A 27239-nucleotide genomic window follows, 5' to 3' on the forward strand; every position below is an offset into this window, starting at 1 on the left:
CTTGTGTCAACTTTCAACTATCTCCCCAAAAAATGGCTAAACAAAAGATGGACTTTGAAAACGGGGATTTTCAAGACAGGTGGGAGGCACAGTATATGTTCGTGGATGTAAAGCTGTAAGTCTTCTGTGTGGAGAGTGTGGCTGTAATGAAAGAACGCAACATAAGAAGACACTATGAAACGAAGCACCACAAAATCTTTTTATTTCTTTTATATCTCTTTTTTTTCTTTATTATGCATTATTTTATATTATTTATTTCATAATTAATGTTGTTTTATAGGCAATCTATAGACCTTGTTAGTTCCAGATTCAATATGTGCAATAAGGTTGTTTTCAATAAACATTGAACCCATCTAGCCCTTGACTTGCAGCATTTTTTTTTTTTTTCCCCCCGGTCCACTGTGTATTTGAGTTTGATGTTCCTACTGCAGGGCATATAACTGCCACTCCAATGTTAAGACTTTTCACCATGAATTCTGAGTCTCAGCTCTGGCTAGCACCAAATATTTAAGCATGCTTTTTCTGCACTGAAATGAGCATCGCACTTTTTCTCAGACCTTATCTTAACTCTGGTTTCAGCGTTGACTCCATTACTGCTCTAACATCGCTACGGTTTAATTTAGTCCAACTTAATTTTTACGGAATAACATCCCTCTCTTTAGATCACGTCACTTGCACAGCCATACATGCACAGTTATACACACACTAGAGCTGGGCAATATGGAACATAATACTTTTTATCAGTCAATATCGTATAGTCGATATATATCATAATATAAATTAAAAAACTATTCTGTCAAGTTTGAAGGTTCTTTTTAACTCCTATGTGAGATGTGATGATGCCACATTAATATTGGTTTAAATATTGTTGATTTTCTGTCTGACGTTAAACATGAAATGTACTACAGACCTTATAGAACTGTACTTCAATGAAATAAAATGATTATATAATGAACTAAAAGCTTAATTCTGATCAGTCAGAAGCGTCAAGTGTTACAGGAGAACGCAAACAAATTGACAACTAAATTCTTTGGTCAATTACAAATAAATTAAATAGGTAATACAAAATAAAAAAGTCTTAACTCTGACTTGACACAATTTGCAGTGCACGCTACACTGCTTCTTGTCAGACTTTAAATAGCCAAAGCATCCCCACACTACCGAAATCCTCAGAACTGTCTTCTCAACAATGTCCTCCTCTTTTGAGCCTTGGGCTGTGTACGTTAGGGTGTCTTCTTCAGGGACGCTGTCGCTCATGTTAACATTTTCTGCCATTTTCACATATTTTGCTCCCACTCCTAACATACTGGTGGCCAAAACATAAACATGTGTGCTTATGTTTAAGCCGGCTGCATCACCCACTCTGTGTATGTGTCAACCTAGCCTGACGTGGCTGTAACTCTATTCCAGCTGCGTGATTGGCTCGGCACAGTGCTATTCCCATTTCCATTGGCTGTACATGTTGTCTGCCAAAACATGGATGGAATGAGTTCTATGGACCATGTCTTATATTTCTATCGAGGAAAAGTTATTTCGCGATAATTATCGTTATCGTTTATCGCCCAGCCCTCACAAACACACAATTCCAACACATTAGATAAATATGAATGACAGCTCTGCAGTAAACCTCTGCCTTCCGTCAGATGGTCTCAAAATGTTGTAGAAACATGATACAAGATGAATGCAAAGAATCTTAATTGGAAGAACAAGAAATGGCAACTTCCTCTAACAAACAGGACTGAAAGCTGAATATTCTGAAAACAATCTCCAGTTTCTGAATCATTGTTGAGGGAAGAGTTCTCCATCGTCAATCCTCCAAATATAGACTAAGCTATTAATCTGCAGCTGTTCCAACCTGCAAGGTGCCAATGTCACTTATGTTCACAACACAAACATAACTTTGTTGAATTTCACACTTTGTAACACAACAGCTTTCATCTGTGGCTAAAATAAAAGTACATTCTTTCTATGACCACACCCATGCAGCCACTCTATAGATGTTCAGGTTTTGACACAAAAACCACACTTCTAAACACCATAGATAACATACATTGGGGTCTGTTTAAAAAAATAAAAAAAAAGACAGCTCTTGCAATTTTTTGGACCTCCTGCAATTTGGATATTGGCCAGTTTAACCAATTAAAATAAATCAATGGCCTGCCGTCTCAGCTTTGATTACGTTTGAATTTTGAATTATGCTGTTATAAATCATTTAATCATAAATCATTTCTATTCAATTTAAAGTTTACTTTATATCAAGTTATTTGTAAATTATGACCTTGATATGGTAATGCATTAGTAATACATTAAACCAAAGCTAACCTGTTTTGCCAAGAGTATGCCGTCAGCAAAACAGATTAACAAGCAGGGTCAGTAGACTTTCTCTAGCTATAAGTGCAAGCCTGGCACAACTATGTGCTGACATTCAAATCTGTTTATTTGAGAGGAAGCTGTGTTCAAATATCTGTGCACATGTGATTAAATGTGCAACAGACATATGTGCAGGGGCAGTATGAAATGTGTGAACAATTGAGAGTGCATTAACTAATGAACCTGAATTAATGAAGGGCCATTTAAGGGCTGTTTTACATATGAATTTGGGGGTCTGAGATAACTGTAATGCAGATATTTCTATTATCGTTAACTAGAATTAAAAACATCTAATACCAATGTAACGTCCTACAGCAATATAAAAACATTGAAGACCTTGATTTTGCATCAGTGGGTCAGAGCCCACATCTGATGACAAAGCCAACAGGCAAAAGATAAATGTGCAGGATAGAAGTTCACAGAAATAACAAATCAATGGCATGTATCTAACAATTATACACAGAGAGGTGGGAACCAATGCTTTCACAACCAAAATATTGAAATGTTTCTCATTTTTCAAGAGGCATTAATATGATTTGTCAATCATTAAAGTAAATTATTCCTTTGGGGAAAAAAAAAAAAGACAAAACATGTGGTAAGTACTTCAAATGGCTAAAACATTGTAGGGTCAAAGTGCATTGATTCACTCAACAATTCCTTGGTGTGCTCTCTTTCTCCATCTCTATTGACAACAGACCCTTAAGTCACATAGCCTCTATGTTTATTTGCATAAGAGCACAGGGAGGTGAGATCTAGTCACTCATATGTGGACACGCTTCTTCTAACAGGTCCGATTAGTAACATATTCAGAACAGTACATTTGCAATTGATTAAGAAGACAATCTGACCAGGGTCACAAAGCATCCATCAAACTACACTACAGAAATAACAAATGACAACTCTTCTGTGATACTAAAAGTAGCTGCAGATTGAATTTCAAGATTCAGTATGAATTTGAAACATTTCAAAACAACGATTAGAGCAGGTTTTGGAGATCACCCTGAAACAGATATATAGTTTCAAGCCATTTTAAATCTCTGCATTATGAAATTGCTTCACTGTGCATCCTTTGTTGGAATAACAAAATCCAAACTGGTTAGCCTCCTTCCCTCATAGGTGTTTGAATAAATTGTGCAGTACAAGCAAAATCCCAAGTCACAAGATTTAACATGACCTGTTAATCTCTCCAGGGCCAACACATAAGTAATTCTAATTATTATAGGTCTAGATTTAGAACAGATGTTGTGACATACAACATACAATAGTTGTTGCCAACTATGCAAACAGTTCCTATTAACCCTTTCGACTTGGCCAATCTCTCAATTATATTTGGGAGATTGTTGACAATGGTGTTCATTTCACACCAACAGTATCATATGTTAATCCAAAATGTGTGCTAAAGTGGTATTTTTGGCAGCAGGTCAGTAATGACCAACCATCTAGGTGTTGGGCAATCTATCTGAAAGGTAAACCTGTGCAACTGTCAGCTCATGGAAGAGAGAGATGTAACTACCCTTTAGACTGCCATAATACCCAAGACCAAAGCCACTCGTTCACACTACATAAAATGAGTAGGTACCACTTTCTGTCAAAACTGTACATTTTGCTACTTTCAGCCAATGTTTCTTTTAACCCAGTCAGTCTTTCACAAAACTGGCAACATTAAAAATAGAATGTGATGAAGTGCAAAAGCAATGCTTGCAACTGCTGAAGCTCTACTGCACCACTGCACAGAACATGGGTACAGTGATGCACTTATTCAAATCAACACCTGATAAGACTCTGAACTCACTAACAACACTTTCAAGAAAAAACAGCTGAAGCATCTATTGGCTCCTGCTATTACAGAAAGGAAATATGTCTATTTTGAAAAAACGCATAGAACCGTTGTTCTTACATTAGCTCCTTTTGCAACATAGAGAAAAGGTCAACCAGACATCATTTTAAATTACTTTTTCGCTCTGAGCCTTGTGAACATCTGTAATTTTAACTTTTCTGACATGACATGAATCACCAACAAATGTGCAGCACTTGCATTTTACACTCAAACTGCAATGCTTTTATGTGAGTAAACAAAAGTTGTTGTGTTTTTTTTTTTCCCTGTTTTTAATGGCCCAACACTTAACTAGAAAGAATGACACTGAGTTAAATAATATATCAGGGCAAACGAAATATTGGCTGATGTCAAAGACAAAAGCAACTATGATGCAACAGAATAAACCCAAGAGGAAATCATAATAAACTGAAACTCTAATAAAATGTTTAGGAACCAAAGACATATGATACAGACAGGATAAAATCGCTCTCCAAAAGAATTGGTTGGATTCAAGTTTAAAATAAATACTCTTACCTAAGAAGAGGTTACAGTCAGCTTTGAATTTTAATGCTGAAAACTGTTTTCAAAAACAACCAATTTAATCAGAACCCCATAATTCCAGTTCGTCAACTGCATGGCAACCCATGCAGGCGTGGCTGGAGAAAAAACAAACCAGCCAAGGGTCCAGACCAGTCCAATGTTTTAATCCGACATTTCAGGGCAAAATTCGACTAAAATTATGAAGGACACTCGTTTGTCGTATTCAGTGCATAACCAGAACGATCACTTGCATTTGTCCCTCCGAAAATAAAGGGTCCGCAAATTCCTGACCCTAATCACTCAATTATACATCCACACAATGAGACAGAAAACACTGAGTAGACGCAGGTCATACAAACTCATCGCCTCGGATGTGCTCCACCCTGATTTTCTAACACCGTGCCAAGAAGCCATATGAAGTCAGAGATGCTGGGAGAAGGCTGAGACTGGACGGGGAAAACGTACTTAGACACCCGTCACGGGGATAATGAGATGCTCAACACCAGTGATATGTACGCAAGTTTACAGAGCAAACCCAAATAACGACGATCACTTAACGCCCACTTGGAATGCTAACACTGCCCACAGCAGCAATAAACAACATCAACATGTTGGTGGCCATAAACTGGTCGGAGGAGCCGCAGATAACAAGGTCAATGTAGCGTCGCGTAAGCAACGTTATATTTTACAGTCTGGCTTTTTGACAAGGTTGGAGAGTCTGCATTGACGCTGCTTCTCATTATGCTAATTCCTGGTCCTCTGTAGTTTCAGATAGACGGCAGTACCGTGTAACTGAGTGCAGACGTCGCCACACCTAACACACCGATATATTTCCCTCAGGATCGAGCTGACAGCTGCTGGCTTATCGATATCGTCAGCTAAAGTTGCCGTTAGCCAAGTTAGCTTCAGTCAGAAAGTTAGCTCCTCGCCCTCATTAAGATTCATAACATCCAATCAAGCTCAGTAAGCGACAATTAACTTATACAGCAGCTAACGTGGGCTCAGTTCATTTTCTTGCCAAGTGCTTAAGACAGTGTGTCCGGTCCCATGGATAAACTCTGCTGGCACGGTACCTGCTGCCCCGGTCCAAGCGGCCTATCCGCCATTTTGAGACACAGAAAGGAGGCGCAGACGTTACAGCCACATCGTCATTTTCCCACCTAACGGCCGATTCCTTTGGCCTCGACTGGCTTCGTGACAGGAAACTGCTTAAACTCACCCTATTGCTTTTGTCCGCGAATATCCCCAGTTGTCTCCCGCGGTTACACGACCCAACAGGGCGTGAAATTTCCGCTCCGAAATGCGGACTTGTGGTGTGGAGGTGAGCCGCGTCTACTCTCCGCCGCCGCCGCTTGTTTTCTCGCCGCCTACCTCATTCGCCTTCGGCCCAGAGCGCGCACGGAGCTCGCGTTCACCGCCTGTCGGGTGCGCGCACGCCCTTGATTTAAAAAACCATGCTAAAAAACTTACTAAACTTATTTTTAACCATTCATTTTTACATGACTTGTCCAAATTTTTTCTTTTCTTTTTGTAGTTTTAATCAAATTTAAAACCCAAATTCAATTTTGCCATTAATAAACTTCATTATTAAAGGTTATATTGTGCCACAGACATAAATTTAAATAATAGCCATTATTTAACTGTAAATAACATCCAAAGCAAGGATGGATAAGGAAGCAACATGGCCATGAAATTAGGCAATTATTTTAAAATTGCAAGCTGAAAATATTCACCTTGTTGAATGGAAACTGTAGATGTGCAGGTAAACACTACTACTTTGTATTGGAGTGTTTTATTTAGGTATTTTATAGTTCCACTCCATTTATGTGACAGTTAGTTAGTTAGTTAGTTAGTCTACTTTTGTAATGCAAAAATTTACCTGTAAAACTTATCAGATCAGTCTCATAAAAATTGTGTTTCTTCAAACTCCACATTGGCTTAACAGTTAGAATAACTATATCATCCAGCCAGAACAATAAAATGTTGAGTTTTAACTCTCAGCACTCAAATAAATATTGCTACGAATGCATGTGTGTTTTCCCTTGAGCAAAAATGTAAATGCAGTTGTAGTACCACCTTTACTAATGTTAAAGTGCTTAGAACTCATAGCTGGTCCACTGGAAACTCAAGAGTCTTCAAAACCTCAAACAGAACTTTCTCTAGTCTTATTTTATTAGTTTTAATATAAAAGTAGAATCAAAACAAAATATATTATTTTGCAAAGAGCAACACAAAGATACCACATCATCCGGGGAAGCGTGCAAACACTCAGCATAAGAAACTTTTGTGAAGAAGAAAGTTTCATCAGCTGAGAAACACAAAACCCTCCAGCATTCATCATTACAGGCATCACACAGAAACAAGTAATGTACGCTGGCCAGAGGGCTGCAAAGGGCTGCTTATTTTAGGAGAGAGGTTTGTTTTCTCTCTACAGTAAAAATCTTTTTTTTTTCCACACACAAAACAGTCCATAAACCTGAACTCTACTCATCACTTAATAGAAAGCTCCATAACTGACATTTCCACTTAATATGCGGTTTTGTTATCTCAGTTACTTTGCAATCCAACTCCCCTTTGTATTTAGAGCATGTAACTACAAAAGGTTAATATGAAAGTTGCGCATCAAAAAATTTACTTCAAACTGAAACCCACTTAGCAACATGAAATTTCATGCACAGCTTGATCTATTAAATACTAAGAAATGTTACACTTTGCATAAGGCAAGTGAGATGGACGTCTATGAGGTAAATACTAGCACTGTGAAGACCACAAAAGAGCACTATACAGTATCTCTGCACGAAAACAGTTTGATCATTCTCAATTAGTTTATTCTATATGATAAACTTTTCTAATACCCAAACAATAGACCCACTGCTGTTGGACTTTCAAGAGGTTCAGAACATGATAGAAGTCTTTATTATTTTAGCCATCAGATTAATATTCTGGAAAAAGTTCCTAAAATAAAATTTCCATCCCCTTTAAACTATGTATTTGCGTTGACTTTCACTACATTTATGATTTAGGTTTATTCATGTCCTTCTCAATGAGAGAAATGTTTGTGTGCCACCTTATGGACACTGTGGGTAGTATTGTCAAGTGAGACTTGGGGAGCAGAAAAAAGGGAAATAAAGAAACTAAAAGAACAATCATACAGGAAACCCTGAAAAGCAAACTGGAGAAGATTATTTCACGATTATAAATTGTAAAATGTTCCCCTGTTAACACCCTGATTCCATACAGATGCATAAATAATAGGCACAAATACACAACACACTCAGCTCTTGTTGTTATGACATGTCTTAAGAGCACAATCAGGAAGATCACTGCATCATCCAGTCTTGAGCCCTTGCTTTGCTTTTTTTTTTGTTTAATACAGCTCCCTTATTTGTAGGTAATTTAGACAGTGCATTAGTCATTATTACAGTAAGTTGTCCTTGTGCCATATAAAAACTGCATTTTCTGAAAACAATCAGTTCCAGCACCATCTCTCTATTGCTTTAATCACATGACATTTAAACACGGCAACAATTAAGTAACAAATTGCCATGGGAGGGATACATTGCATGTACACAAGCGCAGACAAACCTTCAGTCTTTTTTTGGTACATCACATTGAGGCAGCCATTCTTTTGTCCACTTCTGGTGGTGCTGTAAATATGTCACTAAATACTGCTCCGTGAACAGACACTCTTGGCTGGTTTTTGATTCAGTTACACATGGAAAGATGACATGACAAAAAAAAAAGAAAGAAAGAAAAACAAACAAATAAAAAAAAACAACAAACAACCCCCCCTTAAAAAAAAACAAACAAACAAACAAACAAACAAACCAAAAACCACCAAGCAACAATTCGCCCACTACTGCCAATGTTGAGCACGCCAAAGGTGAGAAGAGGTTCATTTTGGTACCAATTCATACATCAACAGACTGACATTAGTGGCAATGAATATTTTAAGAAAAGAGGTATCAGCCATCCAACAGGTTTACTATGCATAGAAAAATAAAACATCTGGAAAGCCAATGTTTGAAAGCCTCTATTCATACTATGCAGCAGCAAAAGCAGCAACAGCCCTGGCCTGTAGATTTTATGTTAAACTACACAAAGACACACACACTGTCACACATACAAACATACATGCACATATTTTCTTTCAATGTGTAAAAATAGAAGGGTGGACACAGCTAGTATATAGATTGATATTCTACTGAGTAGAGTGGACGTTTTTCAAATCTGTGTTATCCATTACATCCATTGAGTACCTGTCTAAATCCAGTAGAGATTTATACATCTTTTCCCACTTTTATACATTTTCTATAAAACAGACATGGCTTAAATTAAATGGTGATAGATAGGCCTAAAATACCTTCCCAGTTCTCCTGTGCACTTTTACAAAAATTCATACTCAACCCCCCCCCCCCAAAAAAAAAAAAAAAAAATCCAGCAAAAAGAAAGAACAGTTGAGAGCTCCCTAATTATTTATAATTATTTGTTTGCGTAAAGAAACAGCAACCATTGGACACAGCAGGCACCCACCTGGGATGTCTCAAGTTCACATGACAGAAGGATTAAATTAATTATTCCTTGGGGGATGTGTAAGAATGATGGTGATTGCTGCAAAGTGGCTCAAACAAGCCACTAAGAGGAGAATTTACATTCTGAAGCCCCACTCAAAAAAAGCTAATTTACTGTATTCTGGTCTTAGTGCACAGCAGAAAGTACCCCTGAGTTCTAGGACAGGGTAGGTGCTTTATCTTGTTGAGCACCACTGAGGGGGGAGTGAGTGAGGCATTATCCCGGGGATCTTCAAGACTCCTTAAGGAATGGTGGGGCAAAAAATGTGGTCCTAGGCAAGCAGTGCAGTGGGAAGTATGAACAGAGATAAATAATTTTTTTGGGGCATTATGTTTTTGTGAATAAGGCTCTGGTATACAATATTATGGTCATTCTTGGTCTCCCCCCAATTACAACTACTCTTAAATCATATATCTAAGTAGCCAACACCTCAAGTGACTTCAACATCACGTTCTTGCACCTTGGGGATTCATCAGATTGCACTATGATTCTGTCTTGTTTGTACTTTCTCCTCCTTCTTTCAACCTTGTAGGAATTTCCTGCTCTGTATTAGTTTCTTATACAGTTCATACAGTTTGCTCTCTGGACTACCCTGACCCATCCCTCCCCCTGTTTATTTCAATGCTGATTTAGACTGCTTGGTTCCTGGGTCCACAGGCCCAGTGACAGGGTTCCTTCGTCACAACTCCTGACTCCCAACTCCACCCCCACCCCCCACCCCGCCAAAGAGCAGCAAGTAGCTGTGTGTTGAGGGCTTTTGGATCTTAATCAATGGGAATTTTGTCCTCTAGTTCCAGTGGGCTGTCTTCAGAGGGCTCTTCATTCTTTCCTAGTTCCTGCAGCTGTTGCCGCCTCTGAACCTCTGCCTTCAGGTTCTCTAGATCCTTTTGGCTGAAAAGAAAAAAATAGAATCAGTGCTCTCATGAAAACAGGTGGCTACCACTACTGTAATTCCTATCTTAAGTTTATAATGTCATCTTTTCGTTGAAATGATCAATACAGGCAGTTAAAGACTACAGGGTGTACAAGATATTACAGACCCCCATACACCTATAGTACCTATCCTGACTCTACCTTAGAGGTATAAAGATGATGCCATTGATTATGTTGAGCTGTTCCAGGACGCTGGCCATGCTAGGGGCAGTGAACTGTAGAAAACGAGGAAATAATCATAACATCATTGCTCAACATTTGCATTGTAACAGTTGGAAATACAAAACATGTCTGACTCAGAGGAGTCACCTTGAGGGGCATGATGCTGGCGTTGGAACCGTTCTTGTAGATCTCATTCATGGTTCTCTGCAAAGCCACGGCCTGCTGGGTGAGATACTTCAGGTACTCCGAGCTCTCCTTGGTTTTCTCGTGTGCCTCACCCATCTGAGAAGAAAAAGAAATTATCACCTCAGCGCGTGTTAGAGAAAAATGTAGCCATTCTCAGCATCACAGTGTCCTACCTGGTTCTTGTAGATAGTGTAGCCCTCCTTCTCATGCTGTAGAGCAGAGCGAAACTCAGCCTTGCTTTCATAAACTCTTGCAACCAAATGATGGCTGGGGGGAAAAAATAGCAAGATGCCATATAAATCATCATGTGAACCAATATTATGCCAACTCCATACTTGTGGATGATGAATATCTTCCCACCTGAGGGCCACTTTGAGGGACCGTGATCCATGGTACTTTGTGTTGATGGTCAAAGCATTCTCCAAGAATCTCAGTGATAAATCATACTCCATCACACCATGCAGAACCAGCCCAATGTTACTCTGTGGAAGGAGAGCCATTCAGTATTAAATCTCCTCGGATGGTACCACTCCACCAGCATTAGGTCTGATGCTGACGTAGAAAAATCAACTATTCTCAAGAACCGACTGCACATACATCTAGCAGTGCCATCTCTGGGTGGTCCTCCCCACAGACCAACAACATGAGGTAACGGGCACGATAAAGCAGCTTCAGGGCGGTGGACAGCTGGCCGTTGGCAAAGCAGTACAGAGCCAAGTGCATCTGAGGAGTAGAAAGAGACATGCACCAATTTAAAACATAACAGCGGGCTATCACACGTCCATTGTATGGATTAGAAAGATCCTCCTCTGTGCAGGATATCTTACATATTCTTGAATTGTGTTGGGGTGCTCGATTCCAAGGACTCTTTCACTCATCAGAACAGCCTTTTGCTGGTTGCTCAGAGCCTGTGGGTGTATACACAAATGTTGTTCAGTACAGATCAGACCAATGGGAGTCTGCTGTTGATGTCGCAGACAATATACAGTAGGGATATGCAAGACCTACCTCAGGGTGGTCTCCCATGATGTAATTAAGGCGTGCCAGCAGGCGTAGGCAGGCACAAATTTCTACATGCATGGGTCCGTAGACATTGTTGAAGAGGTTAAGAGCCTCATTGATCAGTTCACAGCCCTCTTTCAGAAAACCTGCAGATAAAAAGATTGGTCAGCGAAACAGTCTACATTTATTCAAATCTGTATAAATGGCTAGCTTGGGTCATCAATGCATATTTTCTGTTAAAAGATCATTTTCCACAAATGTCTAGATTTATGGGTTTTTGTGAGTTTCCTTGTCAGCTGCCTTCAACATGCAAGTCTCACCTTGCTGTACTTTCGCCTGTCCACTCTGGAAGAAGTGGAAGGCATCGGAGGCTTTGGGGTTTACGTGTTTCACAACAGGAAAGATATTCAGGATGTCCTCTTCTGTAAACGCAGGCTTGTGACGGCTGTCAAAGTTGTACTCCTTTATCAGAATCTACAAGACGAATGGGATTAAATTTAAAAAAGAAAAAAGCATTACCATGGCGATTCAGTCAACTTGCTGGGAAGGGGTGAGGGGTTATTCAGGTGTTACCTGAATTCCAGTTTTAATTGAAATTTCTCTGAGCAGATTGGTTTTCTGGAGGCCATATTTCTCCACCACCTGGTCCACACTTTCACTGAGATTTCAAGACAGGATATTAGTTACAGAAAAAACATGAAATGGAAGCACAAAGAGTGCCTTACACATGAACGTTTGCATCATATGAATGGAGGGGACGCTAACCACTGTATGGCGAAGTGATAGTAGCTCTGAGCCTCTGAGCCAATGTTCTTCCATAGTTCGCTGGGCGTCAGGCTAGCCCATGCGGTGTTGTCTCCGGAGCCAGGGACTCTGTTGCGACGTTTGCGGCTTTTGCGACGTGACACCAGCTCATCGGGGGGCAGGTGGGCAACAGCATCCGGAAAGGAGCTCAGGAAACAGTTGAGGAAGTGACTGACAGCAGCAGAGAGGGCAGACAATTCTACACCCTAAATAACAACAACAACAAAAAAAAGGATAACTTTAATTAAACTTTAATGTAGATTTGTATTTAAGAAGCTAGATAAAGTGTGTTAAATGTTACAAACCTGGAGGTATGTCTTAAAGATATGTTTTGCACATCTAGTGATCAGCTCACTGATTCCTATTCTCTAAAATGTGGAGACAAGACAAGTATTAGAATGGCTAAACACAAAGTCAAGCTGTTTTGCTCACAGTTAGGATATGAAACTCACATAGAAGTGCTCCAGCTGGGCTTTAGCAGGGGTTTTGTCCACAAACTCTAGAACAGTACCCAAGTAGCGAACATTGATGCCTCTCTGATGTAAAGCCTCAGTCAGTGTCGCTCCATCCATGGGCAGAGCGCTGTGGTCCAAACAGTCTTTAACCTGCCCATACAAACAATACGCACTTTTGAGCTGAGAGACACACCGTGGTGAAAGAGAAAACTAAGTGTGTGTGTGTGTGTGTTACTAACCAATGATGGGATCTGACAGGACACAAGGAAGGCAGCAGCATCTTTAAGTAGCTGCTTCTGCTTCTGGACATCATCAGCACTGTCATCTGGGAAACGCACTCCTGTAGAGATACAACACAACATGAACACAACTCTCTTCTTTGATTCTCCTATGAACAAATGTCACTCGGTTTCTTATTATTTCAGTTGTAATTTGAAGCCAGGTGTGACCAAAATGGCGATATGCAAAGATATTAAGCAATTTCTTCAATTTTTTATTTCTTCATAATTTTACTTCCATTTTTTCTAAATACATTTAAAGCTGAACTCAACTCCTGAATTAACATTTTTGGCTTTGAATCGTTTTGTTTGACTGATATCTCTGAAGTTGAACTCTTATCAGCTTGAATTAGCCATACAAAAACAAATGTTGAGCTATCTCTGGAGGGTGGTATGAATATAACTATTTCCCTTTTTAAAAGGCATTATAAAGCAATTGTGGAGCTTTGTTATGGTCAAGACAAGATTCCTCATCTTTGTTCTCACCTGGAGAGAAGATATCTGGATTGAAGCGGATGTCAAAAGATGTGTTGCAGATGGAACCCACTGCTTTGCATGCATTGAGGACAACTTCCCGGCTTTTGGGATCTGTTTGTGAAAAGAGAGAGTTTAAACATGTCCACATCCACCAAATCCATGTGCACAGAGTTATCACAGCTCATACATCTGATTACTCTAAACCAGGGGTCGGAAACCGTCAGTATTAAAAGAGCTATTCAGGTGCGACTCCCACCAAATAAAACCCACCTGGAGCCGCAAAACCTATTTGACTGCAATAATGAAGGTAACATCCTATATTTAGTTTCATTACACTTATGCTATGTATCTAAGAACTGTATTTTATAGCATTTATTAAATAAAAGAACTAGGTTCTATTTTCCTCAGAACACTTTGTTTGTTTTTTGTTTTTTTTTTGGACGGGGGATGTATCCTTGGTTAGCTTACTTGCTGGGGGTCGAGAGCTCTGAATAAATCACCAGCCTGTCGGCAACAGCTCACACAAAAAGGTGAAACTTCTATTCTGATCGACAAAATATTAAGAACACTCTTTATTTCAATGTTACAAGATCACCTAAATCTCCAGAATCATGACTATTACATCCAAAAAAATAGCTTGACAGAATAAAATGTATGAAAATTGAATAGCCATCATTTATTCACATTATTTTCTATAGCAGAGGGACTAAAGGAGCCGAAGGTTGCCGACCCCTGCCCTAAACACACAGCACCATTGTTTGTGTAAATCCATTTATATGCCCAGGTGAACAAAACATTTGATCAATACCGCCAGCACAACACAAGCATTACTGTTAGTCTTAATCAAGCTTTCTGTGGACATGGCCTTGGACAACACCAACCATCAATGTTAAAGCTCTTCACCATACACAACTACAAACGCTAAAGATTAGGTTTCAGACTTGACAAGCAGATTATGATGATTTGGGATCATTTGTGCAGGACAGAACTCACTGGACGTGATTATGTTTTGCATTCCAAAACACGTTTGGATTAATGGATACTAGAACTACTTATTAGGTTTAAATCAAAGAGCAGAGGAATTATAGCCAACTCTCCTCCCCACTGCTGGCTGAGGACTGACAGGGACAGCTAACCAGGTGGATGGAAGCAACTATGACCCAGTATGCGTGTATGTATGCATGCATGCACAAATGCGCACACAGACTCTCTAATAGAAGCTGCATCATGACGGCTCATTTTCTCTTAAATACTACTTTGCTTTGATTAAACACTACTTGTTTTCTCTGCAGTTATCCACCAGAGTAGCTTTCCCAGTGTTGTCCTAGCTTTTCTTTTGGGGCATTTTTAGACGTACCAATACCAGATCCATCTTCGGCAACTAAGGATGCCGCCAGCTCTTTGGCTTGAGATAATCCTGGAATACTTTCCTCAAGCTCCTTACCCTCCAGTGGGCTCTTGCACTCCCCATTCTGGTTGGTTGCTGGGTCTTGAATCCCATTTGTAGCAGGCTTGGAAGAGTTTTCTTCATTGTCAGTTGTTGCCTGTGAGGGAGTAGAGCCTGTGTTGTCTGCCTGGCTTGTGCTGTCTGTGGAGACCTCTGTTGCATTAACAGAATCAGGTGTAGTGCTCTTTGTCTGGCTTGTATCAACAATGTTTTCTGTTGAGGTTTCTGAGGTTTCTGTGATAGCAGGTGTATCAGTTTTAGTGTCCTTGTTTGCTTTCTGCTGCATCAGCTGCAACGCTGCCATCTTCATGAAGAGCAAATATCTAGATAATGATAAAAACAACGGTTCAAGAGATGGAGGAACTCTCCAAATGTAAATGTAAAATGCATAGCAGTAAAGACACCTACCTGTGCTCAACAAAGGCTTCAATGAGCTCCTGGCGAAGACAAGCCAAACGGTGGCGGTGTTGGCGGGGAAAGCCTTGGTGCTGACTCTCTAGAGGCAGGTCTTCTCCGTCCACAGGCAGGAAATTGAGGTCAGGGGGGAAAGTACGCAGAAGGTCCAGGATATAGTGCCGGCCATCATTTCCAATAATGCCTTTACACTCAACTGAGGAGCAGAGCTCCACCATGTCATTCTTCTCATTCAGTACACTGTGTTTCTGGACCTAAATTAAACACCCAAAATTAATGCGTTGAAGAGACAGAGGATCTGAATATGGCATCTGCGTGCAGGTATCTGAAAATCGTAACGTAATTAGAAAAACAGTTCCAAATCAATAAGTCCGACAATATTCCATATTTTTTGTGTCAAGTGTCAAAAATGTCAACAATTATTGCACAAATGGACCAACTTCCTGGACGATCAATCCATTATAAGCTTTGTATTTTGTCTTATTGCAAGAATTATCCTTGAACACAAAATTTATGCACTGTGAAATAACTGGATCATCCACAACTTATTAACCACTCAGACACTGTAGCTGTAATACTGACCTTAAGTGGCCTGCTAGTCTTCTCCAGTAGCTCGAGGTATTTGCTGTGAGAGACAACAGTCTTTCCAAAGTCAATGGAGCCGTAGATGACACTCTGCTCCTGCTCACGCTCCAGGATACCTGGGATAATTGACTGGGCTGTGACACGGTAACCTCTGTAGTCCACTACTACTGTCCCCAGGGTGTAGAGACCTTCCACATCCACTGCCCCATAAGCTCGTACTCCATTTAGGTCATTGGTGGGTGCAGCATGGGCGGCAGCATCACCACCCAGCTCACGATAGTGGTCCCGTACATCAAATCCAAGGCTGAAGAAGATGTTGTTCCAGATGAACATCTGCATGCGGGTTTCCTCACCAGGGTTGATGGCCATTACATTGCCATCAATTACTGCCATAGCTCCTCGAGTGGCTGCTGCGGCAAAGTCACTGTGGACCTGTGGAACAAAGAAACGGAGGTAGCAGTGATTTCTAAGATTGTAAAAGCCAAAGAGCTCCCATTGGCATCTGTAATTTAGTTTCATCTGGCTTCCATGAGGGGTAACGTACAGACAGAATCCGCCACGAGGGCCTGATCTATCATCATTAACCTTTTATCAATAGATTCAACGGCACCTTGAATATGGCCCGCTCCCTGAGCAGCCGCTCAGGCAGGTTCTTCCGGGGCAGCTCTCTGGTGGTCTGCAGCTCCTCGTTCCAATCTCTGGTCTAGAGACATGCAAGCATACAAAAGTTGTTAACATTACGAAATTGCTTGTTTAATGACCAGCATGGCGTGCTGCTGTGTACTACTCTCCCCACCTGTCCAGGTATGTGCTCCTCATAACCCAGACGGGAGGTGTAGGCATCCTCAGCTCGAACACAGTCCATAGCATGGTCTACCTGTGGAGCGGTCCAACTGTACACCTGGAAAGGCGTGGCTATCCTTTCAAAGGGGTGTCTCTGGACCCTGCAGCAAAATCATATTACACAAGAAAATTACATCCGCTAAACAAGACCACATTTTTTAAACTACTTTTGCCTTGTTTGGTTTCTTTTCTTATTGTGGTGTAAGACTTTGACATTAATAAATACATTTATGAAATTAATTATTGCATAAAATTATTGCCTAAAAAAGCATTTCAAAAAGGGTTAGAGCTTGTGTAAGAGCTTTGATCAAGTTAAAACAACAGAACAGAATTTGTGGCTCTGTTGAGGTTTAGGAAATATTTCATTTCCTTAGACCATGACACATGAGCACTGCACAAATATATATGAAATATATACAATGAAATATGTACAAAAGATGAAAGTAAAAATATTAAAATAGAAAAGTAAAAAACTAAAGTAAGAGGGACAACCACCACAGGAAGCACAACCTCTGCTGGGCCTTCTTCCATACAGTGTCTATGTGTGAGGACCACCTCAAATCCCGCAAAAAGGTGGCTCTTAGGAATCTGAAGTTATCCACAGTAGGCACTGTGTTGCTAAGGATGGTGAGAGGGGGAGTAGGTGGTGGGGGGTAAACTCCGAAAGTCTAACGTCATCTCCGCAGCCTTGAGCAGGTTAAGCTCCAGGTGGTTCTGACTGCAGCTGGTCCCCCTCCCATCTGTATGACTCATCACTGCCCTGAATCAGACCAATGACATTTGAATTGTGCGCAAATTTCAGGAGCCTCACAGATGGGTCCCCTAAAGTGCAATTGCTTGTGTGGAGGGAGAAGAGCAGTGGGGAGAGAACACAGTCATGACCTCAGACATCAGGGTGATAGGTCTGTAGTCATTTAGTCCTGTGATGGCGGGCTTCTTGGAGACTGGGATGATGATGGAGCCTTTGAAGCAGGAGGCAACTTCACACAGCTCCAAAGATCTGTTAAATAACTGAAAAAAGCTGGGGGCCAGTCAGTCAGCACAAACTATTGTGCAGAAAGGGGACACACCATAAGGTCCTGGAGCTTTCCTGGTTTTCTGCTTCTGAAAGAACAGACAGACATCTTCCTCACAGATCTTCAGTGGGGCAGTGGGTCGGAGAGGAGAGGGGTGTAGGCCGCAGGTAATCGTCAGGTGGTAAATGAAGATAACTTGTTACGTGAATAAAAAGGTTTGCAGCTTACGAGGAGAGACTCTAGGTAAAGGCTACATGACTTTTCTAACACTGTGATATTAGTACACCAGTCTTCATTAATATAGAAGCAGATTCCACTTCCTCTTCACGCTGTCTGGTATCTGAAGTGCACAGTCCAGGATGTGTTCACTGAGAGCCAGGTGTCACTGAAACAGAGGGCGGCAGAACCGTGAAAGTCTGAGTTCTTAAAGGCCAGGAACATAAGTTCATCCATTTTGTTTGCCAGTGATCAGACGTTCACCAGGTGTATGGACAGAAACAGGGAGTGCAGTCCCCAGTGATGCAGCTTGACGAGTACAGTGGCACGCTTTCCCCGTATGCGTCTCTGGCAAGCCCCAAAGAGAGCCGCAGCACTTCCAACAAGAAACAAGAACAAGAAAACCGGAGAAGAAATACATAGAAAGGACTGTCAGATGTTTAAGAGTTCCTCTTTGGTGAAACTGACAGGAGGATAGCAGGAAAAAACAAAATAAACACACAAACCTGCAAAGCATGAGAGAGCAAAACACAGAGGAGGCCATCGCCATCTTGTCCATTGATTTAAAAATCTCAAAATCTAAAGTTGACTGCTGGTAGGAGAATAGATTTAGTGAAACTAAAGGCAAAGATAAATTTTCACCTTTTCTTTTGCAGGGCAGTGAAGTTTTTCTTGAAGGCAGGGCTGATTTGACTCAGCAGCTCCACCAAAGAATGGCTCAGAAAGCTGGGATTGGCTGGTTTGGGGTTGAAGGTGTAGGTAGTAGATCTGAAATATATACACATGCACATTTTACCAACAAAACTCTATATATTAATATAACCAGAAGCCAAAAACAGCACAAACTACTCTGAACTGGGAAGTGGAACATCACTTTTCACTCTCACAGATGTTCACACAGAGCAACTCAAAGAGGTGGTGCCTACAAAAAGAAGCTGTGGTACTTCCCAGACTTTTGCAAATGCCATAATTACTAATTTCAAGTTTACAGCAACTTATTTTCACTTAAAAAAAATTTAATATGCAATTTGCCCAGCAGTACACCTACTGTACAATGACTTTGATCAAGACAACCCCGCTCCAAGTGTACTTTCCAGTGTAATCCTATTACATCATTAATGGGACTGCTAAGCTTTTGTTGGCTTCCAAAATTAGGATCCTGAAACTGCTGATGGACCATAGTATCTCCATCAGCACCTAATAAACCACCCTCCAGTTAAAGAAAGTGAAACTCTTTGCATGCCTGTTGTGTGTATATCAGTTCTTTTTAAGAAGAAATTGCAAGCCGTAAGAAGGTATGAGGTTGAAACGCTGACTGACTGGTTGAGGTAGAAGCCACGTGTAGAGGCAGTGACACTGACGTGGCGTTCCTCCACAGTCACAATGTACAGGTACATGAGGTCACCATGCATCTTCCTGTTTCCAGGTGGAGGGTTCCAGCCGCTCATAGTCAGGACTTTCAGGCACTGCATTGGCTGTCAAGGATGTTACAGCCATCAGCAGGAGGAAAAGGTTTATGCCATAGTTTTTAAAATACCAAAATGCTTCAGTGGAAAAGTGTTTCCTCTACTATGTGAGGATAAACGTTGGCTGCTCACCTTCCACTCCTTGTTCTGTGGCTGGAGGGGCACCAGGGGGCGCTCTTTGCTGCCAGGGAGGATGTGCTCTGGGGGGGTGCAGTCTATCTGCTCCAGCTCAGTGCCTTTTTTCTTTCGCTTACCACTATCTGGAACCAAATATGAAGAAGCAAAGTGATGGTTTGTACCAACAGCATAGCTGAGCAGGACTCCAGTTGTCCATCCAGGGTATTGTGAATACGCAGAAGGGGCCTCCGGATCTGGATGTTGTTGTTATGTCTGTCTTTGTATACAATATTCCTTGGTTTGACACAGTGCAGCATTTCAGCACAGCTAAAGTCTGAATAGAAAGCTATCAGATAAAGGTGAGGTTTAAAAATTGTTCAGGGATTAGACTACATTGATTACAAGAGTTTTTGACTGTGCAAATACCCAGTGAGCAAGCTGTAAAGACCACTGATTTAAAAAAAATAAATAAATAAATCGACAGTCAAAAAAGTCTTTTTCTTTGACAGAATGATGAAGCCAAAATTGTTACTTCGTGTTGAAAAGGGTTAGCGTTGTACCTCCAAGGTCTCCATCAGTGAAGATACTGAGGAAGGACAGGGAGTTGCAGTCCACACCATTGTAAGCGTCTGAAGGGTCCAGACTCTTTAGCAGGTCTCTGATGTGACGAACATGGATGCGAGCTTCACGTACAGTGTAGGGCTCTACACAAAAGAGATACAAGAAGAAAACAAAAACAAAGCAGTTCAGTCTTTGCAAGTTGCTACTTTGTAAATAAAACTTTAGCAATATTGTCTTAGGGTTTAGAGGGTATGACATAAAAGGCCAAAAGCCATGACATTTTTGTAATTAAAATGTCCCACCTTCATCCATTTGTACAGTGTATAAACACTTCCAACATGACATTGGGTGTGGCTGTCATTTCACCACATTACCAGTCATTAAAAGGCATTTTTGTTTTCACAGAAGCTTGTTAGTCAGAAATGCTCCTTGTGTGCAAAGAAGATGGTTACACTGCAGGGACTTGCAGTGAGGACCGAGATTGAGTCTCATAAGTTTCATTGTTGGCATAACTGACCAAAACAATACCAGCATTATTATTAAGACTTGACTTTACTAAGTTTATCATGACATAAGCACCAGCCCATTAATTTATTTCCTCCATTTGCAAAAAAAAAAAAAACCACAACAAACAAACAAAAGAAAAATGGACCTTCCACTACTTTCAGTAGCGAACCCTCCTGCAGGCCCTCGATGGACTTGAGCTCAGCAAAGTTGTCTAGTACGTTTCCATCCAGCTGCAGCGAGAAGCAGGTGCGGTGGCAGGTGTCCTCGCGGTCCATCAAAACCTGATGGATTTCCTGTACCATTTCCTGTGGAGACACCTGAAGGAGAGGAGGGATTAGGGAGATATAAAGTTTGCACATTAGGATATAATTGCTGCTTTGGTTCAGCACATTTGGTTGAATTTTCTAGTCTGAGCAAAAAGTCTTACATACAGAACAATATATTTTTTTTTTTTTCTGCTCACACTGCCATAGATCACATGCCATTTGATCACATGTGATCCAGGAAGGCTATTCTTTAGTACTGGATCCAGTTAAACAGCACACAGCAATTTAATATAAGTTTAAATGATTTTAATTATTTTACATCTATACACAGTTCGGGTTATTAAGTATTTTAAGGAGATAATTAAAACATTTTATTGATCAGCTGCCTCATTGAATTGAATAAGAGAATAATGTCTGCTTGAACATAGGCTAACAAGCCATGCAACCTATGAAGCACCAAATTCTCACCTGCAGATCAAATGGCTCTGTTCCAGGGGCCTGTATCTTAACAGTGAAGCCTGTGTCCTGGATCACTATGACTTCCTGTTCATTAGACTCCTCCCCTCCGTCCACCTCACCATTTCCATCCTGCTTTGATTCTGTGTCCTCCACGTTTTCATGAGCCCCATCCCCATTCACCATGGCTGTATCTGTACTGTGCCCTGGAATGAAAGTGACACAAAGGTCAGCAGTGAATTCTTGTCAGTTAAAATCCTGATGTCCAGGAACAACTATTTAAGGATGAAAATATGTAGAAATTTTAATAGCAGACATGGGATTCACACCTCAAATTCTGTATCACAGTTAAGCTTTGTTCAAAACTCTACATGTGCCTTAGTCAACAATCTGAGCAACAGGAAACGAAAGCCAATCAGACAACAAAGAAATAGCAGACTTTGTTCCCATATGAACATGGAGATGGTACCAGGCAGCCAGGTGAAAAACAAGGCACACAGACCAAGAGGCTGAATGACCTTTCCAACAACCTTATGAAATATTAATGAATGGGTGACCATAGCTTACAAACCTAAGCTACAGGACACTAGTGCTGCAGCGTCTTCACTACTGCAGTTCATTAACACGTAAGCATACACACACGACAGAATAAAGCTGATTTGATCAAATCAATCCAACTGTACAAATGTTTTCTAGCATAATGCATACAAACACCCTAACCCACAAACAGTTGTCTCTGAAGTTTGACAATAAGTATCGAGAAAGAAAGTTACAACAATCTCCAAAGTTCAGCCTGGGAGCTTTGAGCAATTGAATACTAAAGATTTTAGCGTCCAATAGAGGGATTTATTGCAGACTTGCAAAGCAGATTGAAACTGATGCAACAACAGCTCAGCTAGTTACCTATGTGGTAGCTGCTTCATTAAACATTAAACAATCTTTTTCTAATCTTTGCAAAGAATGCATGATAAAAATAAAATAAATAATTATTGCCTACCTCACTTTATTGCAGACACACAATGCATGGACATGAAACTTTCCATCTTTCAAACAGTTAAGGTGGACAAAGGAATGAGGTGCATGTAAATGAGGCTCTTGGGTAATTTAATTGAGAGGAGCAGGACTGTGTATGTGAACGTCAGACAACTGTTTTCTCTCTCTTGGACACAACTGTTACCAGCCAGTTTGTCCTTCCTCATTTGTCAAGGGTAACACTCTGCCAGGGGTAGTGAACAGAGGAGCCCAGAGGGAGAGTTGGAGCTTCATAACTAGACTATGACCAAGTTTGGGGATGAACACACTAAAATGCTAGAAGAGCAGGGGGGTAGAAACAACTGAGGAAAGAGAATTCACAGGCCATGCTCTAAATAATAAATACAACGCCTTCAAAGCATACACACAAGTTATTAATGTCACAAATCATAATAGACTAAGGGCTTGATGTTGATGGTTTTAGTGTTGCTAAAGTGTCATGACAGAATTGTTTTCAGTTGGTTCCTTCACCTGCATATCGGCTTGAAGAGGTCAAAGTTCGCAACGGAAGTTTAACTGGACGTGCAAAAGAGAGACTTTGCACGCTGGACAGGGTGGCATCAAAAGCCTTTCTACCAGCCAACATCATTTCAAGTATTTTAGAGCCAGTTGTTATATTAATCTAACTAAGGTGTAGTTGTAAGGGAAAGGGAGAAGGGGCTGTTTTAGTTCTTGGCTGGTAGCATTCAAAACAGGAGGACAAAGCACCACAAGCACTGTGATCGATGGGGCCATTAAGCAGCCTGTGTGTCGCAACAGAGAAAGTAACAGTGAAGCTACAGTTGACGCTCAACAAGACAACAAAGATTTAGCTGCAACAAGGTTTCTGCCCTGATGTGCTTCAACTATGATAGTGAGATATAACGTGCTGGCGAAAGACAGGATGAGACAGCAGTTTGAGCTGATGGGAGAGGCAGAGTAATAATACAGTGCGCATATATATATATATATATATATATATATATATATATATATATATATATATATATATATATACACACATACACACACATATACACACACACACACACACCATGTCACAAATCAAACAAAGAGAAAAGCACCCATCTACACACATCTACAGATGTGTAACCCATTTTCCCTCAGATTAAAACTGTGCCTTTTCTATAGTTCATTGTCACAGCCCACTTCTCTTGTTGCCAGCAGCTAGCTATCTCTCCACTCTGCAGACCTTGACATGGGGATCCTGACTGCTGCCATGAAAACATTAATCAGCCAGCCAGACAACCCTGAAAACAATAACAACAACACAAGGTCTCTATAATCATGTTTTCTCCTGGTCGACAGACAGATCCTGATTCACGCATCTGAAACCAAGTTTCGCAGCATGATAACGTTCCTCAGCTGAATAATAAAATGGAGAGGAAAACAGTTATGTTTTCACAAACATTTAAGGTTTCAGCTTCTTCAGATTTGTTTCATCATCAATTAGATATTAATCTTTAGCAGTTAAACAATGACCCCTTGTTCTCTGGGGAAGAAAATATAGATGTTCATCATGAGCTATAGAGCAGGATCAAGCCCCCTAAAATAGGATAGTAAGATAGATTGAAAGATTTAACAGATGGTTATTTATCTAGTTTCCTGTTAAGTAATACTTAATTGTCTCTCAGGCCTAAAACATACTATTACGAAAGGGAAAAGTTGTTTAATTTAATAACTCACAACTCAAAACCAGCACAATGTAATTAGGGCTCATGTTCCTTCATATTAAGTGATTGGGAACCACCAATACAGGTGATTATCTCAGTAGCCTTGTGTGGACTGGTAGAACAGTGCCAGAGTGTCAGTGTTTCCTGGGTTAACCAGGCCACTCTTCACCCAGCTCGAGCAATAAGCCCTTAAAACCACTAACAGTGAACCTCACCTCTGTCCGTCAGCCATGACATGTGCTACTACGACAGTCCTGTCACAGCTCACTGACCCAGAGTCAGTTTTAGCTTAGATACCAGACATGTTTAAGCCATTGGAGCTGTCACATGTTCTTTTGGTTATTCCTGTGATCTCAAAATCTTAAAAACTGCTTGTAAATTGTCTTGTTTTGGCTGATCATCAGTCGTATTATTATAGTATACCAAATGTTAACCCTATTACCCTAATGGGTATTTCAATTTGAGAAATTGTTGCTTATTAAAATATCTTCCCACTGACTAGTTGATTTCTCAAAGAGCAAAGTGATACCTTCAGGTTGATTGTTTAGTCTAACTGCCAAATTCAACATTATACATTTGTTATTCATTTAACAAAGGAAGGGGAGCAAACAAAAATGACAAACTGGAGCCTGTGAACATGTTCAAAAATGCCCTAATCTATTACACAAATATGATAATCGATACCTTTTTTTTTTTTTAAACCAATCAATGATCAATTAATATGCGCGTTGTTTCAGCTCTTCAGTGACAGGGGTCTGTACAGGGACGGAGAGATTAACAATGCAGCCACAGGAACATAAAAATCCCAGCTGAATTCAAACTGGAGTTCACAGGCTCTGTGGTGTCCTCTGAGGTGAAGCGGGCAGAGGCAATTCAAGGTCCCACATGTGTCGCTCTCACACTTAAAGGCTGGATTTGTTGCATTTGCTGTTGTGTAACGTAAAGCTGACTGACTGAGGCTACACAGCCCGGCTGAATGAGACGACACACAGCTCTGCCGCTTCACTACAACTTGTATCGGGCAGGATACTCACCAGCTCACACGGCTGTTCGTGAATCATGAACGTAACCTTCCCTCTAACCGAGCATGTACCACCGTGACTTTTTCTACGAGCACCCATTTCCGCTTCCCGGTCGAGGAGGGACGCTGGATTTGAGCCGAAGCGTCGGGTGAGACAGAGGAGGAGGTGTTGGTGTCTTTACGGACCACAGAGCCCTTCGTTCACCTGACGCCTTTTATAGTGCAGTTTTACTCTTAAAATAAACAAACTCATCTTTCTCGACGTAACCTTGTTGTTATATATCCCTCAGATAAAAAGACACCATGTTTAACCCCCCCGTGTCGGGTAGGATAGTGTGCAGTTCCACTGAAGGTGACCTTCAGTTCCTGCTCTCGCATTTTGTGAGCCAACATGTGCGTTGGTACGAGCTTGTGTAGCACAAGACGCTTCACCAATCATCCGGCACAGTCGACTCACACTTTACGCTTAAAGACACCCGATGTCATTCCCGTGGTCCTGACGGGGCATGAAACATTACAGCAAGCCGGATAGCCACAAAGCTAACGAAGCGTAGTGAATGAGGATACTGGATTAGCATGCCGGCTCACTTGTTTGGGTTAGCCTTGTTTGCTCGCACTGTCAGCTTTGACTGCATGTTAAAAGCTGTGACCCATGGGTGCCGCAAACATGCATTTAATCCTTTTCATGGTTATCCTTTGCTACTAGGGACGGATGGGTCAATGCATATCTATCTATTATGCCAATTAGCAGATACAGCTAGGTGTAAGTTGGACCCCTCCCGAAAAAAAAACTTGAGGGAGTACCAAGGCGATGGTTGGGTTGGGTTAGGGTTTGTGTGGGGGGAGAGGGGGGCACAGACTACCACCTTGAGTCCGAGGACATAAATCATAGAGGTGAATTTCTCCAGCTTTACCGTAAGCTAAAGGTGACATGTACAATAAGGGACATTTAAATGCAAAAGGGTGTTGGTTACATTGAGATGTAATGTCCGGATTAAACGATATGAATACTGAGCGTCTGTATAATGCATGTCACAGTGTTATAACAGAGTAGAAGGTAGTGTGTAGCTGCAGAGTCTCACCACAGCCGCAAGGTTCCTTCAGACGTGTCTTGCTTGCTTCCTGGGCTCCATCCCCGGTTTCATCCGCAAGATCAACCGGATTACAGTTGGGCACTGACGCCGGGATGTCATCTGTCTTGCTCACCATGGTCGGCAGTCAGTGTGGCGATATAAATCCCCCCGCAGATTGCTTGAATATGTCAGTCTAAAAGAAATACAAAAAACCAATCTGCTGCTCAGACTAACACCGGCTCGCTGGCTACATGCGAAGGGTACAAGCCTACGAAAACAAGTCTACAGGGGAAGGACAGTGCTGTACATGGTGGTGATCACACGTGGTTTTCTTCTCCCCTCCTCTTGACCTCTATGCCTTTGCGTTGCACTCCCCACCCACCGAGCGTGGCGCTACGGAAAGCCACATGTGACAAACATCTTTCAACAAACTCATTTTTCATTTTTATTTTTTTTTACCTTATAGAGCTACACATGAACAGATATAAAATGGCTGAGTAGAAAGAGAAAGAACAAAACACTCTGACTATTATCAACACCTCTAATATTTCATGAAGTGGATTGGTCTTTGACGGTCTGACCAAAATGTCTCACACATACACACGCACACACACACACACACACACACACACACACACACACACTAAGTGACCACAGCCGTCCATTCACAACCTTTTGGTTACTAATACATGGATGTTTAATCGGTCAGATGAACTCCGGTTGAAAAAGGAACCCATCTCTTGTAAATAAATGGGCACTAAAACATTTGATACTTGAGTGAACCAGGGAAAATGTAGTAAAAGTATTCATTCATTGTTTCTGTGTCAATATAACAACTAATTCAATGAAATTAAGAAATTGTATTCCCTATGCACAAAAACAAAAAATTACACTAATTAATTCATGATAAACCAAGTTGTAACCCGCTGTCCCTTCACCCATTGGTTTATG

At 41.0% G+C, this 27239-nt stretch overlaps 2 protein-coding genes across 4 annotated transcripts in view; both read right to left on the reverse strand.

Moving 5' to 3' along the window:
- The window catches only part of LOC115052805 (lissencephaly-1 homolog), a 35406-nt gene extending 29308 nt beyond the window's left edge, over positions 1-6098 (reverse strand). Inside the window, exon 1 of the mRNA XM_029517155.1 lies at positions 5946-6098. The gene's annotated coding sequence lies outside the window, so the exon portion shown is untranslated. The remainder of the gene's footprint in view (positions 1-5945) is intronic.
- A 794-nt stretch (positions 6099-6892) lies between these two features.
- Positions 6893-26595, reverse strand: cluha (CLUH binding protein of NUMT mRNA a). 3 transcript variants are annotated; one of them, XM_029518114.1, is made up of 27 exons: positions 26298-26595; positions 21502-21695; positions 20913-21084; positions 20260-20403; positions 19715-19842; positions 19437-19591; positions 18759-18884; positions 16838-16985; positions 16652-16744; positions 16039-16473; positions 15451-15710; positions 15040-15365; positions 13605-13706; positions 13080-13180; positions 12838-12990; positions 12691-12753; positions 12347-12591; positions 12155-12239; positions 11902-12055; positions 11588-11727; positions 11407-11487; positions 11177-11302; positions 10940-11061; positions 10753-10846; positions 10541-10675; positions 10373-10446; positions 6893-10189 (listed from the first exon to the last, which is right to left on the reverse strand). In XM_029518114.1, exons 1-27 carry the CDS (start codon positions 26422-26424, stop codon positions 10063-10065), a joined length of 4110 nt encoding a protein of 1369 aa, XP_029373974.1. In that variant the 5' UTR covers positions 26425-26595; the 3' UTR covers positions 6893-10062. The 3 variants fall into 3 exon arrangements, with proteins under 3 accessions (XP_029373974.1, XP_029373973.1, XP_029373975.1); XM_029518113.1 differs by having other exon boundaries at positions 14953-15365; XM_029518115.1 differs by lacking the exon at positions 26298-26595 and adding an exon at positions 25229-25294 and having other exon boundaries at positions 14953-15365.
- Positions 26596-27239: the final 644 nt, after the last annotated feature.

Source organism: Echeneis naucrates, chromosome 13 (assembly GCF_900963305.1).
Source record: "Echeneis naucrates chromosome 13, fEcheNa1.1, whole genome shotgun sequence".
Taxonomy (NCBI): Eukaryota; Metazoa; Chordata; class Actinopteri; order Carangiformes; family Echeneidae; genus Echeneis; species Echeneis naucrates.

Bases quoted from the DNA above. Each gene is read 5' to 3' on its own strand.
- cluha (XM_029518113.1), bottom strand. From the start codon at position 26,424: ATGGTGAGCAAGACAGATGACATCCCGGCGTCAGTGCCCAACTGTAAT. The intron at 13,181-13,604 runs GTGAGAACAAAG...GTATCTCTACAG, and splicing joins TCCAGATATCTTCTCTCCAG to GAGTGCGTTTCCCAGATGAC. The intron at 12,991-13,079 runs GTTAGTAACACA...TTGTATGGGCAG, and splicing joins CCTGTCAGATCCCATCATTG to GTTAAAGACTGTTTGGACCA.